The sequence below is a fragment of the Nyctereutes procyonoides genome, unplaced genomic scaffold (assembly GCF_905146905.1).
Source record: "Nyctereutes procyonoides isolate TBG_1078 unplaced genomic scaffold, NYPRO_anot_genome, whole genome shotgun sequence".
Lineage (NCBI taxonomy): Eukaryota > Metazoa > Chordata > Mammalia > Carnivora > Canidae > Nyctereutes > Nyctereutes procyonoides.
The window spans coordinates 17,598,148-17,625,999 of NW_026575134.1; the positions used below are offsets into that span (position 1 = coordinate 17,598,148).

Below are 27,852 nucleotides of genomic sequence, written 5' to 3' on the forward strand. Positions count from 1 at the left end.
CCCTGATTCCTAGCTGGCTTAGAACTTCAACAGCCTCTTCCCCTCCCGCCCCCCACCCCCCAAATCTTGTTTTTATTCCATGTCATGGTTAATGATACCAGTGCAGTCCTAGGTACTTAGCCAGAGGTTGTCATTTCTGTCTCTTCCCCAAGCCCACATACTCAATTTGTTTCCTATTTTTGTGTATTTACCTCACAAACACTACTGTTTTCCAGACCATCTCTCACTTGTATAGTACAGAAGTGCTTACTTGATTCTGCTTTGAATTATAACTAAATCTCTAACTTTTTTCCTTTGGATTTGGCACTTAGGGGCAGGCTCTAACTTAATTGTTTCTTTTTGTTGAATTAAAGATCACTCTTCTAGACTTTTTTTCTAAACTTGAGTCATTGTTTTACTCTACCATTAACTGGTTTTCCCTAGGCGATAGGAACTTGGTCATGATTCATGATTTGATTATATGTATGGACCTGTAATACACTAGTCTTAGGGTTAATGCAGGAAAGGGTGTGATTTTAGATGATGCATAAATTGACAGAATATGTGGGAAAATTTTTAAATGGCTTTAACCATTTTTATTTATAATTAATGGAATCTTTGCTAATTACCTAGATTTTAGTATCTATAAGATGATGTGTTTTCAGACTTTGATATTTCTGTCTGAATGTCAGAGGCTAGCTAGATATGTATTCCCCCCACAAAGATTTTAATCTTTTAAAAAGTTTTATTTTTTACTTTTCTCTAGTTAACACTTTTGATTATATGATTCTGCTAATAACTAATAGAAGAAATAAAGAGCAGCTGAAGCAAAGAGGCTACAAAAACACTCCTTTCTTATAATTATTCATAATTATTTCATGATTTAGATTTCTTTCTCCAATTAAGGTATCTTAACTTTGACTACTTACCCATGTCATCCCCTCCTCCAAATAACACTGTAACTGTAGAGGAATGTTTTAATGGTTAAATTAAAAGGCTTTTGTGATTTAACATTTCATGCTTTTTAGAGTTCTAAGAAAAGATTGATTCAGAAGAATTAAAGATTTGGTAAAATGATTTGGTAGTTGTTATACATTCAAAAGAGTCACTAGCTCTTTCCCCATCCACAGACCACACTTTTTTTGTGTGACATCATCCTTATTCATAATTCATATCCTATAATTAGTGATTCAACTTCCTCATTTGTTCTTCATCATTAAAGTCACTTGAGTGACTTCTGTAGGCATGGGGGGTGGTGCATGTGGACACGCACAACGGGCAATCCGAAACATTGGGCAGTACGTTGATGAAAATAGAACATTGTGAAGAAACGAGAATAGAATAGGCGATAGGTGAGCATATAAATGGAGAAGTAAGGGGAATTGCTTTCAAGGTAGTAGTTAGAAACAAGGCTCTCTAAGAGTAGTTCTAAGGACTCATAGATATTGCCAGGCATTCAGTAGAGAAATCTGTTTGAATGGTGGTAGTTATGGACAAAGAACAGTGAAAATCTATTTGATAAGCTTTGAGGGTTATACTTTGGAATTAAAAGTTTTAAAAAATTGTGGCCATCCAAATCATCTTTAGTGAATATAAATAAAAATTAAGTATAGTTCAATTTTATCAGTTTAGAAATGAGGTATTAAGGCTTAGAGAGATTGATTTACAAGAAAGGAAAGAACTATTTAAGGAGCACCAACAGCATATGAGACATATTTTTTACATTCTAGTTCTGTGAAGTATGTTTCATTCTCCCTATTTTACAGATGCTCAGACTCAAGAAACTTGACAGTAACATGAGACTAGTCATGATGGAGGCAGGATGAAAATCCACTTCTCTTGCATAGTCCAGGGTCTTTTCTACTCCTGTCAGTAAACATTAAAAGCCAATCAACTGAGGTAATAAGAACAAAGGATTAAAAACCAACACTCTAAATATAACAAAGGGTATTTTCTGATTGGTAGCTTCTATTTTTATAAAAAAAGAAAAGACTCAAAGATAAAAATTATCTTTGGTTGTACAGCTATTAAATCACTATTAAAATATGAGACTTGTCTGGGGCACCAGGGTGGTTAAGTGGGATAAGCATCTGCCTTCGGCTCAGGTCATGATCCCGTGGTCCTGAGATGGAGGCCTGGCATCCGGCTTCCTGCTCAGTAGGGAGTCTGCTTCTCCTCCATGTTCCCCCTGTTTGTATTCTCTCTCTCCCTCTCTCTCTCTCTCTGTCAAATAAATAAATAATAACTTTTTAAAAATATGTGGGACTTGTCATAGGTGTAAAAGAAACACGACCTTTACCTATAAGGTCTTATAATTGATGATGTATGTACAAAAACATAGTCACAGAAAAAAATAGAATATATTTACTGTCACTTTAGAGATGGGAAGAATCAGCAAGGTTACAGGCAACTCTTTGTTTTTATGTGCTTTTTTGTTTTTGGTTTTTATTTTAAGGAGAAATTGTCTTAAGAGATTCTTTAGCTTCTTGCCTTGAGGGTATCCTTGTCATGCTTTTAACACAGGCTATTGCTACCAAAGGTAGACTATATTTGTCCTGGCACATGATTGGCCTCTGATATTTAATGAGTGAGCCAAGCTCAGAAGGGATTTGGGCTCTGTGTTAACTTTTTGAATTAAATTTGATGTTTGTGAGAATTAATAGCTTGCTTTTTAGAGTTTCTGAAATGATGTTCTAAAAAATGAAACTGAGCATGATAGAAGTAGGAAAAATTAGGACTTTGATATATAATATTATGGTCTGTTCATTCACTAAGGAAATGAGGTGCTTAAAATATGTGTGCAAATCTGGGCTTCCATTTGCTCTGCTTACATTTATATTTGTGAACTCTAAATCTTTTATTTAAGCACTTAATCTAATTAAACTATTGGTAACTACCTTTTTGAAGCAAGACACCTTCTCTTTAGCCTCTTGTTATTTGAACCACTGCATTCTGAATGTGATGACCTAAGCGGTAATCAGATTACCTAAGAGTAGCTTTTCAAATTGTTTTTCAAACATTTCTTTTCTGGAATTCCTTAGTGCAATATGTTTCCCATTTCACCATATAATTATCTAGGTTTTAACATTTGTACATTTGATACCATCATATTCGTTAAAATTTTTTTTTCTCAGAAGCCTGATTCTGGTCGACGCTGAGACAGTCTTTTTTTCTATCTACCAGTCCTTTCTCCCTATTCCTGATGTTTCCTTTGTCCTCCCCTCTCCCTCCCCTTCCCCATTTTGTTTGTCTTAGTGTACGGAAAGGTAAAAAATTAGGCTGATGATAGGTAGAGGTCGATGATGATTCCCTTGACAGAAACATTAATTTCTTAGATAAATAGTTCAAATTTCTTTGGAGTCCACCAGACCTGGATTAGAATCATGCTTTATAAAAGTTGTACATATCTATAATTGGGGGGGGAAATGGTACAGTATCAATGAATACAAAGAAGAAAGTAACAGAATTGTTCTTTTGTGTACTTCTTTTAGATAATTTCTGTTAATGGTTTTCATGTTTCTAAGTACCTACTATATATATTTACATATATACTTAATAGTAACATTAGCTATATTAATTTCAGATTTATACTATGTACATTTGCCTTTTATGAGAGTCTTCAGTATGTCAGGAAGTGTCTATAGTATTCATTTAATTCCGTTTTAATTCATGTGGTATTACTATAATATCTCAATTTCTTCTCATTTTTTCCTTTCAAAAAATATTTTTACCACTTTCAGGATGCTGTTCCTTCAGTTGTTTTTTTTTTTTTTTTGGTTTGCTTTTAATCAGTCTTAACCTCTGTAAAGGTGCAAAGTTCATTTATAAAAATAGAAGGAAGGGAAACAATACTAGAAATAATAGTTGAGGAAGATACTAGAGATAGAAAAGACAGCAAATAAAGATATTTGCATCTGTGGCTTCAATCTTAGTAGTTGGCTAGATGTTCTGCTGGGAGGGGTAATAATGCTCACAGTCATTAGGAATTAAAGCCTGTGGGAAGGGAATTTAGAACTGTCCTTACTGTCATTATGGGAAGTATTGGAAGAGATCAACATAGGATTGTGAGACCTGCTGTTGAAGATACACAATGAATTTGTAGAGGGTAAAGTGTTTAGTCTGGGACCAGGCTTTTTAAAAAAAGAAAAAAGCTGACTATAGGTCCTCTCTGGTTGAGTAAGAGTACCTTGGAGGCTTATGGTGTTCATGGCATCTGAGGGAGTAATAACCAGAGTTTTATTTTTTTTAAGGTTTTTAATTTATTTATTCATGAGAGACACAGAGAGAAAGAGAGAGAGGCAGAGACACAGGCAGAGGGAGAAGCAGGCTCCACTCAGGGAGCCCGATGTGGGACTCCATCCCGTGTCTCTGGGATCACACCCCGGGCTGAAGGCGGCACTAAACCACTAAACCACTGGTGCTGCCCAATAACCAGAGTTTTAATAAAATTGCTTACCATAGCCAGGCACCTGAGAATGAACTTCCTTAATACGTACAAAACTGTTGCCTGCACATCAAAAGTAAATCAAGATTTAAGAGTCTTTTCTCATGATATGAGAGAAACAGTGTTTTTCACTCCTTGAAACAGATCGTCAGGAAGAATATGGCCGGAAAGCTATAGAACTACTCATACACTAATTACCGTGATAATTATAAATCTGCCTGCCAACACAGCATTATTTGTATATACATCCTTTTGTTTCCATAGAATATTGGGCACTTTTCTAGACATCCAAATAGTGGAGGCATTGTAGGGGGCAGGGGAGAATAGTTAGGAGTAACTGAAATATGGAAGATGCCAAAATATTACATGATATTCTTTTCTCAGTAGAAGAACATATTATCTGATTTAAAATTTCTGTTCTGTTAGACAAATGTTACTGCCAAGATTCCTTTAATCTTTTGTATGTCATTTAAAAAATAAGGTAATTTTTTGTCCTGATTTTTTGCAGAGAACTATGATTGAACTCAGCTTTGTGATTTAATTTTATGTAGAAGAAATACAAAAGAGAGAGAAAGAGAAAGAATTTCAAGTTTAAGTGATTTAGAGTCTGCCAAGTGTATCTGTGTCAGAGGTAGAATAGAAATAGACCCTTCAGAAAATTTGTTGAGTTACTTGTTTAATTTTGTAAGCACACTTCTGCAAGTTATTCTTTATCCTTGACCCTAAGTCTTTTTTTTTTTTTTTTTAATTTTTATTTATTTACGATAGTCACACAGAGACAGAGCTAGAGAGAGAGGCAGAGACATAGGCAGAGGGAGAAGCAGGCTCCATGCACCGGGAGCCCGACGTGGGATTCGATCCCGGGTCTCCAGGATCGCGCCCTGGGCCAAAGGCAGGCGCCAAACCGCTGCGCCACCCAGGGATCCCTGACCCTAAGTCTTGAGCAGATGGTTCTTCTCTTCTTCAGTTTAAGTTTCACTTCTTTTCCTGCTCTATAATGATTGACCAGAAGATCATGTTTCTTTCAGGGGAAGAGCTTGACCTCAGCCACAGGTGTTCTGATCTATCTTGACAGATTTCATCGTGAAATCAAATGAGGCTTTATAGATCAGAAGGAGTCTTTTGAATTCCTTCCCTGTCCTTTCTGGCATTCTGCCAGCACCTTGATTTCATGAGGCCTCTGATGTACCACACACACATCCCAATAAACAAACAGTTTTCAGACACAGTTCAGTGTGAGTTTATATTTAAGAGTAATTTGTTAATGGCCTATGCATTACTAAGCAGAGCTATGACCATGTAAAGCACCTGCATGTAGGTTCATGGCACCATCACAATGTTTTTCAAGAAAAGTAGTCTATTTGCTTATGTAACGGAAGAGTCCATCTGGTAGTATTTTTAAAATAAAAAATGTGTGCTGCAAAGGAAAACTGATGTCTCCATGTGGAGAGACATTTAATTGCTTGTAACTGAAAGTGACATTTATCTAGTTTTTTTTTTTTTAAAGATTAAGATCCCATATTCTATTACAGTAAAAATTGTCCTTCCTCTAATCCACCAAATCTTTTGGAGGAAAAAGAAACAACGGAATCTCCAAAAAATAAAACCATCTTTATCCTTTCTTTAGGAATATCCCTCACCAGCAGTCCCGTTTTTTTAGGTTACATTCTGCTATTTACAAATACCTCAGCCTTCAAAAAGCATTTCCACTTTTAGCCACCACTTCACTGCAAGATTTATTAGACTTTCTGAACCCTTTTAAGCCTGGGGCCATGGAGTACCACGCTGGGATTGCATCAAACCTGGTTAGGCCAAGGATTGACGTGCGTTTCTCATTGGTCTTTTGCATATGCATTATTTTATTTTCCTTGATGTTAAGGTTGTGGAGCATATGTTTCCATGTCCATATTCTTGTCATCTTGAAATAAAAATATGATTCTTTTAAAAGAAAATTTGGTGCATTGTTTTGTACATGAAAACAAAATACCGCCCAAATGATTATTAAAACGTATTGGTACATGGAGGGCCTAGATGGTTCAGTAGTTAAGCATCTGCCTTTGGCTCAGGTCATGACTGGGGTCCTAGGATCGAGTCCCACATCAGGCTCCCCTGCAGGGAGTCTGCTTCTCCCTCTGCCTCTCATGAATAAATAAAATTTTGTAAAAAAAAAAAAAAAAAAAAACCTAACATATTGGTACCTGTTCTTTATTAGTTTGGGTTATTGTTCCACTACAAAATATGCAGTGCCATTGAAATAGAAAAATTATTTTTAAAATAAATTTTGATTGAATTAAACCCAGTTTTTCTGAGTTAGCAAGTTAGAGCAGAATTGCTCTTGTGGAATCTGTGTCCCCGTACTTACCTTTTCTGATTTTAAAGAAGATGATCATTTAATTGAATTCAGAATTTAAGAGGGTAAAGGACAACTAGTCACTTGACAACTAGAGCAGGTCAGCTCTGCCATTAAGTCCAAACAATTGGTTATCGCTTATCTATCCTGCTTTATAGACACTCATGGCAATTTCGGTTACATATAAGTAAGTTGTTCAGTCCGTGTCTTGGCCTAGGTGTTCTAAGATTTTAATTTGCAGGGAAAATTATATTACAAAGTGATTTTAAAAATAAGAAAGGAGTTACAGGAAAGTGATGAAAAAGAGAAGAAGATTTAAAGGATCAGAGAAATTAGTATGAATAAGATAGTGTATAGGAGAGAATAATCAAAATGAAGGTGACTCATGGAGTCATGTAATCATTTTATTCTACCCCCTTCATGTCTGTCTTTAAACCATCTTGGATTCTCAGTTTCTCATTTCTTGGAACAAGATTTTTAAAAACATGTAGATAAAAGGACTTTGGGTGGAATGATGTTATAAGTCAGAAAATACTCTGCCTGAATATCCTCATAATATCTCTGCCTGTCTCTGGTCTCTGTCTCATCTCTTAATTGTAAGTAACTGAAATAATTTTAATTTCTCAGGATTCTAATTTTCAATTAACACTATAAGTGAAAATCCTCAGTTAAAACTATAAGCCAGTGATCCATTTCAGTGTCCTGTTGGACATTGGGAATTAAGGTGCTGAGGACAGTAGGTGTTAACAGCAAAGAAGGTAGAGACAAACAGTAAGAATGGTTTGTTCATCCTACCCAGGTGAAGGTATAGATCAGAGAACTTTCTAGCATCTGAGAGTAATGGGTATAGAAGCTAAAAGGAATTTTACTTCTGATGTTTACCTTGCATCTTCAATCACTTTCAAGATTTATTTATCAGTTTAAACCATAACCCAAGTGGTAATTGTGATCTACATGTTTATGAATTTTTAGTTCTGTAGAACATTTGTATTTTTTCTTTAAAAAATAACTCCATAAAGAATGTATTATTGGTAGTTCTTTCTTGAAATTACCAGAGCTGTGTTTATTTAAAATAAAGGATTCCCTAGGGCAGTGGTTCTCAAACTTTAACAGTGCATCAGAATCATCTAGAGGAATTTTTAAAACCTAGATTTCTGGGTGCCACAGCCATATTACTGATTCAGAAATGAGGCCAGAAAGTTTTCATTTCCAACAAGTTCTTAGGTGATGCTAAAACTTCTGGTCCTGAAGCTGTACCTTTGAAAACTACTGCAGTACAATATTGATCACTGAAGTCTGAGACAAAGCTAAATCTACTCTGTGCTGAGTGAATGCTGAGTTGCCTGTAATGCAAGCAGAATTATACCTGTTGGAAAGGTACCAACAATGATCATTTAATGCAGTGTTTTATCTTATTTTTCATAGATTGGAGCATATGATCAACAAATATGGGAAAAATCTGTTGAACAAAGAGAAATCAAGGTAACAAATTTATTTCATTTTGTGTATCCTGAAACAGTTCTATAAATTAATTATTAACCATTTTTTATTTTATATCTTTCCATACACTTTTAAGGTATGAATATTACTTATTCTATCCAAACTTTTAAACAAAGAGGTAAACTCTTATGCTGGCATAATCATGTGTCTTTACCTCTGATGATTGATTGATCTATTTATTTTTGCTTTTTATCATCTTTCTATCTTTTAAAATTTAATTTCTAATGATTATTTTTTATCAGCTCTCTTCCCCTTTCACTTGTCACCTTATACTTCTAGTTTACTTTTCCTCCCTTTTGATGCTGTCATTGCTCTGTACAGTTTATTAAACTGGTAAGTGTTTCAGGACTTTTCCCGCCTGAGTGATCCTGTCAAATGCCGCTCTGCTTCATTGAGATCTGCTTTTGGTGCTACTAACAGAATGACTTGGACGCAAGTAGAGTTGCTGAAGAGTTGGTCATTTTTAAAAAGAACTTAGGAAAGTAAAGCATTAATTAAAATGTTTTTGTAGTAGGTGGTTTCTTCTTGAACATGTAATCACTTATGCTGATAAGACATTCTCATAGGCTACCTTGCTAGCATGAAAACTATTTTTTAAACTAAATTTGTTCTGTTTCTCAGCAATTGCTCCTTTTTGATAATAAGATTTATATTTTCATTTGCATAGATAATACTAATCTGTGTGTTCCTGCACGAGCTAAATTTAATTTGGGCCCAAAGAATGTTACTTTAGTTGCTTGACATTTTCTATTTTGTATGAAAAGGTTTATATTAGATTGAAAACCAGTGTCTATAGTTTCTTAAAAGTCTCAAAAAAAATCTCAGTGTTTAGACAACTTAGTCATCTATAAAAGAGCAAGATTCTTTGCCATTGGTCAGTTTTAATCTTTAAACTATTTTCAAGAAGAGTTAAAGTTGCTATAAGCACCTGCTATGTGTTAAATACAGGATTAAATCCTGAGGACAGCAAGATGGAATGTATTACAATTTTATTGATGAGATTCATAATTACAAATGAGATCAGTTCAGTTAAGGGAGGGATATGTAGGCCTCCACTGGAGAGTGCAGGGGGAGGCAGCCCTGAGGAGGTTAGGGAAGACATTACAGAGGAAGTGACTCATGAGCTGAGTTTGACAAACATTAGGGAGAATGAGGAAAACATTCCAGATAGAACGAAGAGCATATAGAAATAAACATGCAGGAAGGATGGAGGATGATTGACTAAGGAATCCTTGAGGAGCTTGGTAGGTAATAGGTTGGATGAAGGAAGGAGATTGGGGCGGCTAGTCAGGAAGCTTTACAAGAAAATAGGAGTCAGATGGTGCAGGGGCTTGACTGCCTCACCCCAGAGTCTGGATGTAATCTGGAAAACCATGAGGGGGACATTAAAGGATTTTAAGCAGAACTAGTTACCTGATTAAATTTATGTTTTAGGAATTTCACTCAGGCAGCACTAAGTGGTATGGGAAATACTAGAAGAAGAACAGATTTAAAATTGTGCTTTAGAAATATTTAGGTGGTATTTGGAGAAGAGATTGGGGAATAAAGTGTGCGTGTGTATACATGCATATGTGTATATGTGTGCTCTGTTTATAACATTATATAGATGCAGCTCTAGGAGTGAGGAGATTTACACTGGGTGATGACAGTAAAAAGCTGAGAATGGAACACTACAAAACATCAACATTTAATGGACAGGTAAAGGAAGGGATGTAAGTGAAGGAGGTGAGAGATCCACGAGACAGTAGTCTAGCAAGAGTATCATGAAGAGTAAAAATACCTCAAGCAAGCAAAGAGCAGCATGGGGGTTTAGTAAGATACCTTGAAACCTCTTAAGCTGCTCATCACAAAACACTACATACCTCACTTTTTGGAACTATTTTAATGCCGAAACAGAGGTTAGGGTAACGGAGGATTATATTAGTCTTTCCTGGGTGTACTGACAGGATGAACTTGGAGAACTGTAGCTTTTTTTCTGAAATATATCTTCCTTTAAAGATAGTATTTTGTAGTAGTAATTGTAGAATTAAAAAGTATTAAAGTTGACACTTACTATTTTGAATTAAATAACGGGGTCTATTTGTTGACAAGCCTAAAACATTCCATTCTTGCTAAACATTTTAGTTGAGGCAGGTTATTTGTATTGTAAAATAATTTTGCATTTATTCTAAGGGAGATAGAGAAATTACTGTGATGTATTAATATTTGATTTCAAAAGAAACCCAAAACACTGCCCTTGGTGCCCCAGAGAAGACTCTGCAGAATGCAGTGAATTTGTCCTCTCTAATGGATTGTCTGTATGTCACAGCAGTGATCAGCAACTAAAGAAACAAAAGAGCCATGAAAACATGTTCCGTGGAAATGTTTATTTTTTTGAATTGAAGACCCTTACTTGATATTGCTAAGGTTTTTTGTAAGTTGCAAATTATTTTCTTCTTAAACATTTTAGAAATTATACCTGAAAACTTCCATTCTTGATCACCTTGACCCAAATTTAGAAGTAAATGTGGAATTTCCCACCCAGTTTTAGTACTTACTAGAATTGTATAGCCTCGGTAAAAAGAACTATGCTATTTAAAGTCATTATAGAGGAAAAACAGGATGGGGGAAACTAAATAGGATTTCTGGAAAGTGAAACTGATAGTTACATCCTTTGGTAGGAGTCACAGTATTATAATAGCTCCATGCATGGGAAGCCTGCATCGTTGAACAGAAGTACTTTCTAAATTTAAACAGCTGTTATAAGCTTTTTGGCTCAACATTATCTGTGTACTTACAGATTTTTAAAAATTCAGAACTTAAAAAAAAATTCAGAACTTCATACAATTTGTGTTATTGTGCCTTAGGAATATACTGTAAGATTTTAAGTGTATATCCAAAAAAAAAAAAAAAGTTACTTAGATTCTTACATATTAATTGTATTTGTAGTGTCTGATTGTTTCTACTTTCTAATTTAATCACTAGTTATTAAAATCTTTTCTTTTGAACTTAGTTTTCATTTTTTGTTCATTTAAACTTTTTGATGGTCCATAATTATAGTTAGTCCCGAAAGCTATGTTATTTTGTGTGAATATAGTTTACTCTAAACCAATTTAAAATTTTCCAACTTATTGGGCACCTGGGTGGTTCAGTTAGTTAGGCATCTGCCTTTATTTTGGGTAGTGATCCCAGAGTCCTGGGATTGAGCCCCACATCGGGCTGCCTAGTCAGTAGGGAATCTGCTTCTCCCTCTGCCCCTCACCCTGCTCATATTCTCTGTATCTCTCACTCTCTCTCTCAAAGAAATAAAATCTATTAAATTTTTTTTAATAAAAAATAAAATTTTCCAACTTAAAATATCTACTTAAACTGATTTTATGAATACTTACATATGAATACTAATATCTTTTTTTGTGATTAAAATTATAAATGTTATGAGATTTATCAATGAAATTCTTCTTTGTTTTTCCTTTTTTAAACCCTCTAAATATTCTGATAGGTTACCTTGAAGGGAGTTTTATCAGAAGTGGCAATTATAAAAAATATAAGTAAATAGATAAATAGATCAATAGATACACATATATGGGGCACCTAGTCAGTTAAGCATTTAACTCTTGATTTTCGCTCATAATCTCAGGATGGTGAGATCAAGCACTGGGCATGGAGCCTGTTTAAGATTCTCTCTCTGCTTTTCCCTCTGCCCCTGCTTCCCTCCAAGACCCTGCTTCGCTCTCTCTTTGAAATAAAATAAAATGAAACTGGCAATTGTGTTGTGACTTTACAATGTAGCTCAAAATAAATGTTTTAATAAAATATAAAATAGGAAATGAACCATGTACGAAAAAGGTCAAGAAGAATGAACATGTTGAAAGACAACACAATTGCATAAATAAAGATAATTTACTGTTCCTTTCATAAGGACTTTAAGTTCTTAAAACAACCTGATAAAAATTTTAGGTATACAGCAATAAGTTAAGCTTCAGATTTGTCATAAAACATTGGCAATAAGATTATTTTAAAATTATTAGAAAAATAATGTAGAAGTAAATCAAAATATGTTACTGTTTTCAAATTTGTTGACAGTAATAAAGATTAAATCTTAGATTTCATACCAAATCTAAACAATGTTCTATTAATGAAATTTTGCTTTAAATGTGTATATATTATTAGAATTGCTTTTCCAATGTGCAAAACACTGGGAGTGATTCATAGTCTGCTAGCCACTATCCTGACATTAAAATGGGAAATGAGTGGATCCCTGGGTTTAGCGTCTGCCTTCGGCCCAGGGTGTGATCCTGGGGTCCTGGGATCAGGTCCCATGTCGGGCTCCCTGCATGGAGCCTGCGTCTCCCTCTGCCTGTGTCTCTGCCTCTCCCTCTCCCTCTCTCTCTCTCCCTCTCTCTCTGTGTGTGTGTGTCTCTAATAAATAAATAAAATCTTTATCTCAATCTCTCTCTCTGTGTGTGTGTGTCCCTAATAAATAAATAAAATCTTTAAAAAATAAAATAATAAAATAAAATAAAAAATAAATAAAATGGGAAATGAAGTACAGATGCAGTCATTACTCACAGGTGTTACATTCTATAAAGTCACCATGAACACTTGAGTTAACAGATACTGACCATTGCTCCACCTCTAGTCACAAGTCAAGTGATCGATACCTATCATTGTTTTATGTATTTTTCTGTTGAAAAACACCTTGTTTAATATAAATTGTTGATGCATTAACACTGAACTCATGGCCAGCAACACTGTAACTCATGGCCAAACGTAGCTTATCTAGATCACATTTTCTCAGTGAGGCACATCACGGGCTTCTTACATTTAGGAACACTAGACCGCACTTCAGTGCTGTGGGCCTCAAGCTGTGTGCTTGAGGGCCATTTTAAACAACAAAATTAACCAAAAAGAAGTACCAAAAAAAGCAAAACCCAGCACTAAGTTGACTGTGAAAAGGATACTTATTTTCAGCATGAGAGCTGAAATAAGAAGGCAGATTGTTGCCTTGTTTGACTTCACCAGGGAATGTGCACATTGGGTGACTCAAATTTTTTGCCACTCTTACTTTGTACATGACTGCAAATGACTACAAAAGCACAGCAAGTATTGATTGGGGGATACAGATAAATTTTGTGAGTAGGATAATTTGCAAATACAGGATCTGTTAATATGAGAATTGGCTATATTTAAAATTACCATGGCTCTGTCTTCTGTCCTCTTCTCTTCTCTTTTGTTTTTGTACCTCTGAGTAGTTTTCTTCTTGATTTCAGGAAACATTTTTGGTTTAAACATCTCAGTTAATTCTGAGCTCAAATAGCCTCCTCTTATTTGTTTTAGATGCAAATAGTCCTTAACTAAGAATTTACCTTAGGGGTCATTGTTACTTGGATCAGGACCAAACAGAATTTACTGCAGTTACTTGATGAATTAAATGAATAGTAAACAAATCATCTAAACACTGCGGCATATCTCAGCACTTGGCTCCTAAGGAATTTAGCCTAAGCTCTTCTAATTCTTAACATCCTAGTCTTAAGTGTGATCCCCCCCCCCCCCCCCCCGATGATTTTGATCTCTATCTCTATTCCCACCTCCACTGGTGGCAGAAACTTAATGTTCAATAATTCCGAGTTTAAACTAATTCAATTCATGACTTCTGCTTTTCCCTCATCCTGCTCCGCCTGGGCATGGCGTCTGATTTCTAAGGTGATTAGGTTGCATTGTGGTCTCGTTAGTGGTTGGCATGTGAACATAGTGGCCACCTTGAGATGGGCATCATCCTCCCTGGGTCTTAGCTAATTCCACCCCCACTTACTGGCAACAGCTGAGAAGTCTGCATCCCAGCTTTGTGAGCTACTGCTTCCTGCAGAAATGCCCCAGCATCATGAAGGCCCCTTGAGGGCCTTTCAGGGCCACTGCTCTCCCAGCCAGCCTCTCTTATGCATATCTGGGCCCCAAACAGTCTCATGGACCATCTCAGACTGTACATTCTAGTTGGGTGGTAGTGATTGTCTTTGTTTTAGACTTTTACTTTTCGTAATAAACAGGTCTCTCCTGTTACACACATCCCCAAATTTATCCTTTTGGAAAGTAATAAAATTTATTACAATACTAAAGTTATGTTCCAATTGTAACAAATATATAATGTGTTTATATTTTTGTCCATTATAATTACTTAAAGTTTTTTTAATTGAAATCTTTAGAATTTATCTTCTGTTATTCTAAATTTGAAGATATATATATTGAATTCCAATACTATTTTTATTGATGTATAATAGACTATAAGATTATATTTACTTTTAGATATACAACATGATATAGTATTTGTATGTACTGAGAAATATATTGTATGTATTAAGAAATGATATCACTATAAGTAGTTGACGTCCATCCCCATACACAGTTACAAAGATTTTTTTTTTTCTTGTGACAAGGACTTCTGAGATCTACTCTCTTACCAAGTACTACTTTAATATATTATAGGGTTTAAGGAATAAACCAAAGAAAACAGCGCATGTGAAACCAGACCTCATAGATGTTGATCTTGTAAGAGGTGAGTCTTAAATAAATAAAAGCTTAATGTAATTAGAAATTGACCTTGAAGAAACAATTTGAAGTGGGTTAGATACAGATTTGTAGAAATAAAAGCAATGTAAGCGTAAAGTGAAGGTGGGAATAGTATAAGAAAGAGATAATGCAGGTGTTTAAATACCATTGACTAGTCTGTACTCCCATAAAAATCAGTCCAAGAAATAATAATAAAAGAAAACCAGCTTGTGTTTGCTTAGCAAGCTATATGGCTTGGTTATAAAAAATTAAAGTGACAATTTTTAATTCTTAATTGGAGCTTACATTTGAACTTCATCTTACATTTATAAAATATGTGGGAGAAATTCTGCTGTTATTTCAGTTAAAAAATAGGTTTTTTTCTGGAGTACCTGAGTTTATATTAATATGATAGCGTGAGAATGTTTTTAAACCTGTCCACTACCCAAAATTGGGCATTTCTCACTCACAGTGTAATGCAAAATAAAATTATACATGGTTTTTTGTTCTTCACATTTTGAAATTTTTTCTCTAAGGAAATTAAAGAATGATAAATGTACTCTGTCATTTTATTTTACTTTTTTCAGGGTCTGCGTTTGCTAAGGCAAAACCTGAAAGTCCTTGGACTTCTCTGACTAGAAAGGGAATTGTTCGAGTTGTGTTTTTTCCCTTTTTCTTCCGGTGGTGGTTACAAGTAACATCAAAAGTCATCTTTTTCTGGCTTCTTGTCCTTTATCTCCTTCAAGGTATAATTAAGTGATAGAAATTAATTTTGCCTTATTTTTCAGGGTGTTATGTTTTAAGGGTTACTAAGACTTTCTAAAAAACATACTAATCACACTGAGTGTGAAGATACACATTTATTGTGATATTTTATTTAATAGGACAAAGCTGGTTTAGTATTAAAATGTTTGAGAAAACAAAGCAGTTATTTTCCAGTATAATTTTATGAAAATTAGAATCTGTGGGTGGCTAAAGAAAAATACAGATGGAGAGGAATTTAGCAATTAGAAAGTCTCTTCAAATGCATACCACGTATACCTACCACACCAGTCGTCTTTTATGTAAGTTATACAAGTTCATTTTCCTGTGTCAGCCATGATTTCTCTTCTCATTTAACCATTGTGTTCTGAGACTGCCCTCATTCTGTACTGAGAGTCTATGTGCCATTTTCTTTTCTTTTCTTTTCTTTTTTAAAATATTTTATTTATTCCTGGGAGAGAGAGAGAGGCAGAGACACAGGCAGAGGGAGAGAAGCAGGCTCCATGCAGGGAGCTCGACATGGGACTCGATCCCAGGTCTCCAGGAACAGGCCCTGGGCTGAAGGCAGCACTAAACCGCTGAGCCACCAGGGCTGCCCCTATGTGCCATTTTCTGAGTGCTTTTCAGATTCTTGTTTTAATTCTCACAATCACACAGGGAAGTATAGGTACTGGAATTTGCCTAGCTTATAGAAAGGGGACCCGAAGGACCCTGAGGCCACAAAGCCACACAGTCTGCAGATTCAGGTCTAGGCCGTCTGACTGCAGAGCCACATGCTTACACCTCCAGCAAGCTGCCTCCCAGTGCAGCGGCGCTGTGGTGCCCAGTCAGAGCAGCAGTGTACAACACATAAGACACTGTAGAGCGTTTGGAGGGATGAAGAAGACGCCACTCACATCCCAGTACTCTAATAAAAGCAGTGATTTTAATATAGTGGGCACCTTTTCAGCCTTTTTTAATGTCTTGCTTTTTAAAAAACATTGTAATCCTGAATGATGATTTAAATATGTTTTATCAACAACTCTTAATAGAAGATAAAAATCTTTTTCTTTCCCAGATAAATGTCTTTTAAATAAAAAGTGTAATAAACCTATAGACTTTCATTTAGGAAAATTGTTTCTTTTTAGCCAGAGTACATCTTACATACGTGAAAAGGAGTGAACTCTGAAGATTTTGTGATTTTTATCAATAGAATATGTGTGCTTTTCTCATTAATGAAGCGATAAATAAACATTCATTGCAGAAAATTTGGAAAATGTAGGAAAAAAAATAAAGAAAAGAAACCTACCCATAATCTTGCCTTTCAGTTTACTTTGTAACATTTTTTATATGTTGAAATTATTCTATATAAACAATTGTATTTTTTTTTTGCTATATGTCATCACAAGCATCAGAGTCTTAAAAATATATTTTTAAATTATTGTAAAATACTCTATCCTACATCAGTATTGGACATTTAAGCTTTTTGCTGTCTTTTACTATCATGATGACTAATTTCCATTGTAACTAAAAGTTCACATATTGTGTCTGAAATTCACTTACTGGCTTATCTGTGTTAAATAAGGAAGACTGGTTAGATCAGACGTGAAAAAGATATTTTTCAGTTCAGAACCAGAGTTTAACATTATATTTGTTCCTAAATGATGAGCACTGAATATTCTCCTAGTAAAGCTTAAATAAGTGACTTAACCTGTGTCACATCACAGCCAGTGACAAAGTGATGATATGACCCTTAAATGACTCTCAGGAATCTGCTGGTACCTTTCAACCCCCCCCTTCCATCTTTTTGCATATAAAAATAGGGTGCAGTGTGCTAAATTAAGACCTCATTCTCTATCCCAACCTTATCTCCTAAAAGGTAGAAAGAATCCTGTGCAGTCAGATTTGGTTTGGTATAACTAACTATAGTTACTTTACTTCAATTCCATGCCTTTTGAGTATCTCAACTATATATTCTCAACTCCATTTACACTTTTTGCTTATATCATTTTTCACCCAGATTACTGGCAATAGTCCTATCTTCTGCCTTCTGTCCATTTACCTTTTAAATTGCAAATCCAAACCAGCCACTTAAGGTCTAAATCTCTTTCTAGTTCTCACTGCCTTCAAGAGGAAAGTGAAGTTTTTAATCAGTCCCTTGTTGAATCTTTCCTCAGGTTTTACCAGACTAAATTAGCTCTTTGCCGTTTCTTTTTTGTGTTGTTTTGTGGTACTTTTTTGTTTGTTTTTAATCCTATATGCCTTTGAATGTGCAACTCTCTTTGTTTGGTGGCCCTTTCCCCTTCTGTTTCCCTAGTCTGCATCTACTTGTTCTCTCAGTTGGATTAGGCATCAGGTGTCACCTTCTGTGAGAATCCTTTCCTACCCGCACTTTAGCTGTAGGTCTTCCCTGTGTGTATTATATAGCACTCTTCATAGGTATTGTATTAGTCTGCTCGGGCTGCCATAACGAAATACCACGGACTGTGTGGCTTAAGCAACAGATTTATTCTCTCACAGTTCTAGAGGCTGGAAGTCTGAGATCGGTGTGCCATCAGGTTGGTGTCTGGTGAGGTTTCTTTTACTAACTTGTGGATGGCTACCTTCACACTGTGTCCTCACATGGTCTTTCTTCTGTGTATGAGCAGAGACCTCTGGTATATCTTTGTCTTAAAAGGATGTCAGCCCTATTGGATTAAGGCTTCATCTTTATGACTTCATTCAACCTTTACTACATCCATATAGGCCCTGTAGGGCTTCAACATATGAACAGGACAAGGGGCACAATTCAGTCCATTACAGTGTTTTGTTTATGTGTCCCCCTTTTCTTCTAAATTGAGGAGGGGCAGGGAACAGAGACTACGTTTCTTTGTCTTACTATTCCCAGTGCCTAACATCTGCCACTAAATCTCAAAGATTGACAGACTGAAAATTAAACTTTATATAGTTTATATTTCTGACAGTTATCCTTAGAGTTCCACTTGGCCAGTATGTGAAGTCCTGCCTTGGAACTTTTGTGCCTAATAAAACATTTTGTCTTCGTTGAGCTCTTCAAGGAATCTGTAGAAGTACTGTCTAGCAAAAAATCTTCTGTCTAGTTCATAGGACTTCATTAAATGATCAAAAAATATAAATTAGGGACACCTGGGTGGCTCAGTGGTTGAGCATCTGCCTTCAGCTCAGGTCGTGACCCCAGGGTCCTGGAATCAAGTCCCATATCGGACTCCCATAGGGATCCTGCTTCTCCGTCTGCCTGTGTCTCTGCCTCTCTCTGTGTCTTCATGAATAAATAAATAAATTATTTTTTAAGGTATAGCTTAGCATTATATAAGAGAAGTGAATGTTTTCTCCTTAACCCTTCACTCAAAGGGGAACAGTATGTTGGACATTATACCAGGACCACTGTCTCAGGAACTGAGGCCATGGAAGTGATATGGACACTTAGGCACAGCCAGGAAAAAGAGGAAAGAATGAAGTTGCCCCTCCGCCCCCGGCTTTTCCTGATGCTTTCTACTGGCAGAATTTCACAGAGCATAATAACTTCCTGTCAAGATACCAAGTACAGTTTGCCAGTTCCAGCCCCACCAGGGGACAGTGGTCACAGAGCTGAAAGATTACAGATAACCAGCAAGAGGCCATATAAAATCTGAATGAAGTACTTTAAGATGTTCTTGGTGCCTGAAACGCTGAACTTTTTTTTTTTTTTTTTTAAGATTTACTTATTTGAGAGAAAGAGCAGGGGGAGGGGCAGAAGAAAAGGAGAGAAAGAATCTCAAGCAGACTCCCCGTTGCATGCGGAGCCCTGCTTGGGGCTTGGGGCTTGATCCCAGGACCCTGAGATCATGACCTGAGCTGAAATCGAGAGTCAGATGCTTAACCAACTGAGCCACCCAGGCGCCCCATGAAACCCAAACCTCTGAAGTAGCATTTGCATTCCCCTTCTTTTTAAAGAAAGTTAATGATAGCAAATAAAAGTACTATTTGCCATTGTGAAGTACACATTTTCTTATGTAAAAGAGTTTTTCAAAGTGTTCTATATGTATGACCTCACTGGAGTTTATAGTACTTATATCCTGTTTTATTTTACAAAAAAAATAAATCAAGGCTCAAAAAGTTAAAGGAATTTAATAAGGGTCACATTAGAGTTCACATTAAAAACAACAAAAACTCCGTATTTTTCAAAATTGTAGACTCTGTTATAAAACAACTAGAGAATTTGAGTTAAATTCCAGAGTAATTTATAAAGATGATTGGCATTTTTAAAAATATAAGTCTTTTTTTTCTTTTGAAAGAAACTTACCATTCAGGAGAATATAAAGCTGAAAGCTGTGTTTATGATACTTCTTAAACATGTTAGGAGATAAAGTGGTATTTTAAGCTTGCATCTTGGTATACTAGCTTGGCCAGGATTCTCTCAGTTGCAGGTGGCAAAAACCAAATGCAAACTAGCTTTTGCAAAAAGTGTTGCTTTTGTTTTTGTTTTTACCACTGATCATAAAAATTTTCAAAAAACCCAGGAAACTAGGTAGACCAGGATGGCTGTTCAGTTTGCTTGGGACTGTCCAACTATCTAAGTCTACTTGTGTCGTCCTGGTGCGTTTATTAACAGCTCTCCTTTCACTCTCAGAAGAGTCCTGATTTACATGATAAGTTACATAGTTGTTCTAAATAGCATATGTGCATCTTTTTATTAAATCATTATTCATATTTTAGAATATTTACTTAATATATTTTGTTAAATTATATACCTCTTGATGTTTTTACCCCTGAACACAACATGCTTCTCTTCAAAATTTGCACATTACACAAGCACGTTACAACAGTCACACCTAACAAAATGAATTAAAAAACTCCTAATTTTCAAATTCTCCAATTGTTCCAAAACAGAATTAGGAACTCCTAGGCCCTATGTTCAGGTGTTGCTGGATCTAGAGGCTCAGATGATGTCTTCACTTTCTGTGCTATTAATTTTGTTCTCATCGTGCTGGTCTCATTCTTAAGGAGGTGGCCAAGGTGGCCCCTGGCAATTTCCTAGTTCCACAGTTCTTACTGTTTGTGATGTAGGAGAAAGACTTTCTTTCCAAGTATCTGTATTAATCCCTGAAAAAGATTCTGATTGGCCCTGTTAAGGTCACATGCCCGTCTCTTTATTAATTCCTGTGCCTAGAGTTAAGACTCTGGCAAGAATAGATTACTCGCTATCCCTGAAGTGGGAGAAATAAGACCATTTGATTGACAGATAAAGAAGGCCAATTCCCAAAGGACAGAGACTTAATGTCTGGCAAGTGTAAAGGATGCTGAACAGGCAAAAACAAGATTTCTTCTTCATATGGCAATGGTTAGCATTGGTGAGTGTTTAGTGGTTTTCCTGAAAAATATACCCAAATAAATTTATTATTCCCAAGTGGATAAACCTCTATTGAAAAGAAACTCTTGATAGCCTTGTTACACACCTATCATAGACTTCCTTGTTTGTAAAACAAAGAAATTAAGTGCTCTTGAGGTTAGTGGTTCTTTTGATTGTGATCTTATCAGGAATGCTCTTAGATTCATATGCAGCTGGTTTTCATTGCAGCATTAAAATGTGTACTTTAAAGACTTTGTTGGATGTTGTCTTGTTCCAGGAGCTTATTACTGAATAGTGTGGTTAGCCAGTGGCAAAAAAACAAATAGTCTAAAAGAGCTTGTCTGGAGTAACATTTTTAACTTATTTAAATTTAGAAAAGGAATCTGGCAAGAAGTGATGTTAGAACGATTTTTTAAAGTTTTGAAGAAATGACTATCAGATCTATAATTAAACATATTTTCTTTCCCTTTTTGTAGTTGCTGCAATAGTATTATTCTGTTCCGCTTCTAGCCCACATAGTATACCTCTGACTGAAGTGATTGGGCCAGTATGGCTGATGCTGCTCCTGGGAACCGTGCACTGCCAGATTGTGTCAACAAGAACCCCCAAACCTCCTCTAAGTACAGGGGGTAAAAGACGAAGGTATTCTGTTAAAAGTGTTCTTTTTGTGGATTTGTGTAATCTGAATCTGGGATTGTTCTTGACTCAAATAAAATATTATCTTATAAAGTCACTCTTTCAAATAAAGCAGAAAGCTTCAGAGTAAGTTACCAAATAACTTAGTTTATGTATTTGCTACAAGGCCATTATGAGACCACATACCTGTCTTTGTTGTTTTTGCTTTCTTTCCTAAAGCTCATTTCCAAGGCACCTAATATCATTGTAGGGAATATATTAGCTGGAATTGCTGATAATTCCCTCTGTTCACAGAATCTTGTACTTACACTTTGGCAAAAACAGTAGCCAGGAAAAAAAAATTCAGCTAAATTCTGTTTATTAATTGCTATTTTAAGCTGTTTATATTGCCCCTTGATTAAGTAAACATAGCAAGTCTCACTGGCCACTCCGCACAATGGAGTTCTGTTTTAAAGGTCTTTTGGAGCGATTCCTCTTTTGAATATCGTTGCTAAGAGATTGTGACATTTGCAGTTTGGGGATGTTGAGATTGAAGCCTTTTTCGTTTGAAAAGATAATACCTACATTAGATAAATAGCATTGCTGATTAGTTAGATTATAATTCTCTTTGGTCTAAATTTTCTTCTTTCTTCTTCTGCAGATAAGTGGCATTCAAATAGGGAAGAAATGCTTTGTAAAAATCTGTCCAATGATATCATTACAACCTAATGTCCACTGACTTGTCAGTGTGAGCAAGGAACAATAACCTAACATTTAGAGAAATCGTTCTTGAATATGTACCTTAATGTTTGAATTAACTTTTATCCAGTTAATCTGAATTTTATTGTGTATTAAAGTTCTGTGTTTATGTTTCATCAAAATTTTCAATGTGCTACCAAGAAAGTGGTTGTTAAAATTTTAAAGCTACATTCTACTTTTAATCTCTTCTGATAAAGGAAATTAAGAAAAGCAGCCCATTTGGAAGTACATAGGGAAGGAGATGGTTCTAGTACCACAGATAACACACAGGAGGGAACAGTTCAGAGCCACGGTACAAGCACCTCTTACAGCGTTGGCGCTGTCTTCAGAGATCTCTGGCATGCTGCTTTCTTTTTATCAGGGTTTGTATTTATTCAAGGCTTTATGTGGTATAGAGATGCATTATCCCTTTTCTGGCACTTCCTTCTCTGGTAGTGAAGATTAATGAGTTTAAATATGACTGTCTCATTATGGATTTTGTTTTGATAAATTATAATGCTATAAGATAATGGAAAAATAGAGACCATAAAGTTTACTTTGGGATATGTGTAAATATACCTATATGAAAATGAGTGTATATCATCAAAGTATATATAGTTGGGATTTCTTGCTTTGGGTTTATTTTGTGGCTTGTCAAGTATTATTTTACTTCTATGAAATTGGTTATCTATTTTTATCAGCACTATAGGTCAAATTGACTATTAATGCCATGTGAGTTGTACATTTTTTTCTTAAATCTCTGCTTCAATTGTGTAAAATTATCTGACATATGGCATTGTTATTTCAAGGAATTAAATGTATACCATAGTATGAAATTCTATTTTTATACATTGGGCTCTTTGTATAGTTTGTATCACAGTAAAGGTTTACCAAATAGGAAAATATAATTATAGCAAACTGAAAAAATAAACCTAACTCAATCTTGTATTGTTATCTTGTATCTCAATACAAGAATGAGTAATATAACAATTCAGTTATATTACTAGTTTACATAGATGTGTGATCAGTTTGAAAAAAGTTAAAACATATGATCAAACTACCGAGTATAATGATAAAAGTTGCTAAGTTATTAAATGAAGAAAAGGGATACTGCACATAACTATTTTTTATCACTTTTGTTAATTCCTCTACTAATATCATTGTTTCATCCCCTTGTGATTGTGCTCATATGATAAAGTTTATCATGCATTATAAAATTAAGCATTTGTTTCTTGGGATATTTTCATTGCTTGTAATTTTGAGGGAAATTGAACAAAAGCCTAATAGTCTGAAGTAACATGGCATTAGATTGGATCCCCAGACTAGTCTAACCACCTGTTCTTAGTTCAGAAAAGATACAGGTTTGGTTTTGTTTTGTTTTGAATTTAAATTGCATTCTGTCTCTCTTTGTTAACCTTTTTTTTTTCTTGGTAATAAATAGATTTCTGACAGTAGGATGGGATCATTTAATCTCTAAAGTCAATTTCTTAAGCACATTTCTCAAGACTTTCTGATGAGCAGTTATAAATAGCACAGTGGATATGTTTTGCTTTGGGGGAATCATTTAGTTGTTTTGGTTGCCCAAAACTGATATTCTATTATGTAACATTCAAAATGCCCCTAGATAGGTAGGTTAGTACCTTTGGAATTCTGCTATGTTTCTCTAGTCAAATGAGATTCAGACTTCAGTTTTTTTTTCCTTTTGAGCTATTAGAATGACCTTGACTACCAGCCACTGATAATATAGTAGCTAAATCCCTTTGAATTTATTCTCTTTAAAATGACAAGTTTATAATCTAAGTGTTTTTAAGGATGCACTATTTTCGGCTGTCTCATTTGGAACTGGTTGTTTGCTAGCATATGAATGAGAATGTTTTAAATATTAGGTACAAAGAGATCTTAAGAAAAATGTTAATTTTGGAAGTTCTAAACTGAGTTCTGAAATCTTGATGATGTCTTATCCTTTCAAGTTTTTATAAGTCAGAAAGAGAAAGATCAGCTGAGACTTAAAATTGTTCCTGGTGATAATAAATTGAAAAGCTGGAAACTCCCATTAAGGTATCTGAATTATCATAACCAATGGGAAGATAAATGTATAACCACACAAATGTCTAAGCTTTATATATGGTATGTTTTGTTTTTTTAGATGTTAGAATGAAAACTACTATTTTTACATCCTGTGTTTACAAGTTGGAAAAGCCCTATTTATCATTTCTAAGTAGAGTTCATTCTCAGGATAAAACTATTTTTCTTAAACAAGACATAATGTTCTCTATTTATTTATTTTAAGATTTTATTTATTTATTCAGGACAGAGACAGAGAGAGGCAGAGACACAGGCAGAGGGAGAAGCAGGCTCCCTGCAGGAGCCCGATGCGGAACTCAATCCCAAGACTCCAGGATCACGCCCTGAGCCAAAGGCTCCACCACTGAGCCACCCAGGCGTCCCATAACTTTCTCATTTAAAAAACCTTAGGAATTATTGTAAAAGAACTCTGTAAAACTGAGAAAACAAACCCAAAGAAAGTATCAATTTAAAAAGATGTAGAAATTAACCATATTTCATGAGTATTTAGTACTTTAATTTCAAAGAATTATAGTTTTAAATTAGCATAATTGTAATTTCTACTAAGAAGATTTGAGTAGAAAGAATTATATCTTGATAGTATATCTCTTCAGCATAATACCTATTTCAGACTTTCGACACTTAAGCTTTTTTTACATGTCCTTTAAAATTAATTTAATTTCACCCTTACAATATCACTGAAAAAGTCAATAATAAATTGACTTGGTGGATTAGAGATGGATGCCAGAGTAAAACCAGGTCACATGTTAACTCACTGCCTGACCTACCTTTTTTTTTTTTTTTTTTTTTTTTTTTAAAGATTAGAGGGTTTGGGAGGGTAGGGATTTTGATTTGTTTTTAAAAGATTTATTTATTTTAGAGGGGAGGGGAGTGGAGGGGCCGAGGGTGAAAGAGTCTCACTCAAGCAGACTCTGTGCTGAGCGCAGAGCTTGATGAAGAGCTTGAGATCCTGATGGGCTGAAACCAAGAGTCAGATGCATAATCCACTGTGCTATCCAGGCACCCCCTGACTGACCTACATGAAAGATTACTGTCCCATTTAACCTCCATATTGGATTTAACACTTAAATAAATGTTAAAGATTTTTAATAAATTGATTTTCTTCACATAATGCAGTACATACACTGTATAATGTTAAGTAAGAGTGGAATGTAGTCCCACAATAAATTTTTGGTACCTGGATTAAAATTTTGGTTTTTAGTGACTGCAGTTTAAATGGTTCAGTCATTTAAGCTGTAAACTGGGTGAAGTCTGTCTCCCACGGACAAGGGTGAAGACCATGTAATGTCAGTATATCCCAGATTTTAAAAAATATCTTGGGCCAAAACTAGATAACTCATTACCTTTGCTATAGCCACTCTATTTTAGAATTGGATGAGTTCTAGAAAAATTACAGGTACCATATATAAATTTGGTACATAATACATAATTTGGTATATACCTCTCAAACTTAGGTGTTGTAGAGTATATCTATATCTAGGGAAACATAAGTACCCAGACGTCTTTGAAGGGCTATGTTAGCATATCTTCAAGGTGTATGCATAGCTGCACACAGCAGTGATGGTGATATGTAGGCTTTTGTGTCATTTTCTTATATCTAAGATTTTATCCATTCTGTTACTGTAGCCTTCCCTCCCTCTGGATTCCTGACCTTGTAGAAATAAGAGCAGGACTTGAAATTTCATACCATGCTCTAGAACAAAAGCTATTTGCTACTGTTAATTTTCCCCATAGCAACTCTCTCATGTCCTTTAGTAGTAGAAGGATGATCTTCAGTTGAATCTGTTTATATACCTTCATTTTTTTGTCACCTTCTATACACACACCTTTTCTAGAGCACCAATAAACATTTCCACCTTTTTCTTCCCCAGGACAGTACAGAATGCCGTAAGTGTTCTTGATTACCTGATGAGGTTTTTCAAATAGAAACACACTGGTTTTCATGTGTTTTGATTTTGTTTATTTATTTATGAGAGACAGGCAGAGACCTAGGCAGAGGGAGAAGCAGGCTTCCTGCTTCTGTGGGAGTTGATCGTAAAACCCCAGGATCACAACTTGAGCCAAAGGTAGATGCTCAACCACTGAGCTACTCACATGCCCTGGTTTTCATGTTTGATACAAAAGATTTGAAATTTCATAAGTTAATAAGTTATTTAAAAGTTGTGTCAACTCTTTGGTTAAAGTTTTCAATATTGAAAAACACATCTAGTTTTATGATTTATTTTTGGTATAAGTTGTACATTATTTGCATTTTTCCAGGCAGGACCAATCATTATTCATCTCACAAAGGAACTACCCTAATTATACTACTTATGTTTTTAAAAGTCATTTCTTTCTGAGAGTATTTGCGACATAGAGCTATCTTTCTTGAGTGTCAAGCATAATACTTTAAAGAAAATTCTACACAGGTCGTGCCATTCAAACATTCACGCAGTAGGCTAGTTACAAAATTAGCTATGAAGTTATAAAACATGGCAAGCTTTAACCATGGCAGTGGATTTGTACATTGTTTCTTTGCAAATGAAGAATTGGATTTTTGTTCAAAATCCAATGCAGGAAATACTTCTTCTATCACAGAATAAGTAAGATCAGTATAGACTTGTTATGTCTCCTGTTTTCAAGGCAGTACTACCTCACTGCCCACGTGCCTGTGACTCATGTTGTTTGGGTTGATCTAAAACAAAATTGTTAACTCTGGTTTTATTAAGCAAATGTATTACATGCATTCAGTGTAGCTGTCAAAAGAGATTTTTTTGTAGATAATACTAAAAAGTACCATTTTTTCTATATTGCAGTACTTTTCGTGATACCAGCTTTTTCTTTATTTTATTTTATTTTATTATTTATTTATTTATTTATTTATTTATTTATTTATTTATTTATTTATTTATTTATTTAAGGAGCCCAGTGCAGGGCTTGACTCAAGACCCTGAGATCAAGACTTCAGCTGAAATTAAGAGTCGAGCATCCAACTGACTGAGCCACCCAAGAACCCCCCTACTCTGTTTTTTTTTATTTATTTTTCAGTAGAGAATGAGGATTTAGATATATATGCTTATTTTAAAATCAAAATACTATTTACTTTGCTTTTATATTTGTACATATATTAAAGTTGATTTAAATGAAGTAGCTTCCCTTTAAAAAATATTAATATTCCTAAGTGGAATTTTACAATATTAATATTTTAAGTAAATCTCTCAGTCCCACTACCTTTCTCTAGTATCTTTGTGCCCTAAAACAAGGAGTGGGGGTAATTAAACATCTGAGTCCTGGTAACTGGTGTTCTTTTTGAGAAGTTAATATTATTCTGTGAGGTCCTATCTTTCAGCTATTAATGGCACTATGATACAGTGATCGGTGGTAGAACTAAACATTACCTGGAGCAGTCACAGTTTTTGACCCTCTTACCTACATTAATTAGAATTTAGCTCTCCTACTCTTTTTTCAGCATTTTCACTGTGCTCAAATTCAAAATGTCCTTATCAGGGTACAAATCAGTTTGTACTTTTTAAAAGATATTCTTTGATTTTG

General features: G+C 35.1%; 1 protein-coding gene across 2 annotated transcripts in view; it reads left to right on the forward strand.

Moving 5' to 3' along the window:
* The window catches only part of PHTF2 (putative homeodomain transcription factor 2), a 114,072-nt gene that overhangs the window by 50,793 nt on the left and 35,427 nt on the right, over window positions 1-27,852 (forward strand). For both annotated transcript variants that reach the window (XM_055301180.1, XM_055301181.1), the window contains exons 3-7: window positions 8,199-8,255; window positions 14,733-14,802; window positions 15,383-15,541; window positions 21,360-21,525; window positions 22,455-22,619. In XM_055301180.1, coding sequence (XP_055157155.1) covers window positions 8,199-8,255; window positions 14,733-14,802; window positions 15,383-15,541; window positions 21,360-21,525; window positions 22,455-22,619 — 617 coding nt within the window. The remainder of the gene's footprint in view (window positions 1-8,198; window positions 8,256-14,732; window positions 14,803-15,382; window positions 15,542-21,359; window positions 21,526-22,454; window positions 22,620-27,852) is intronic.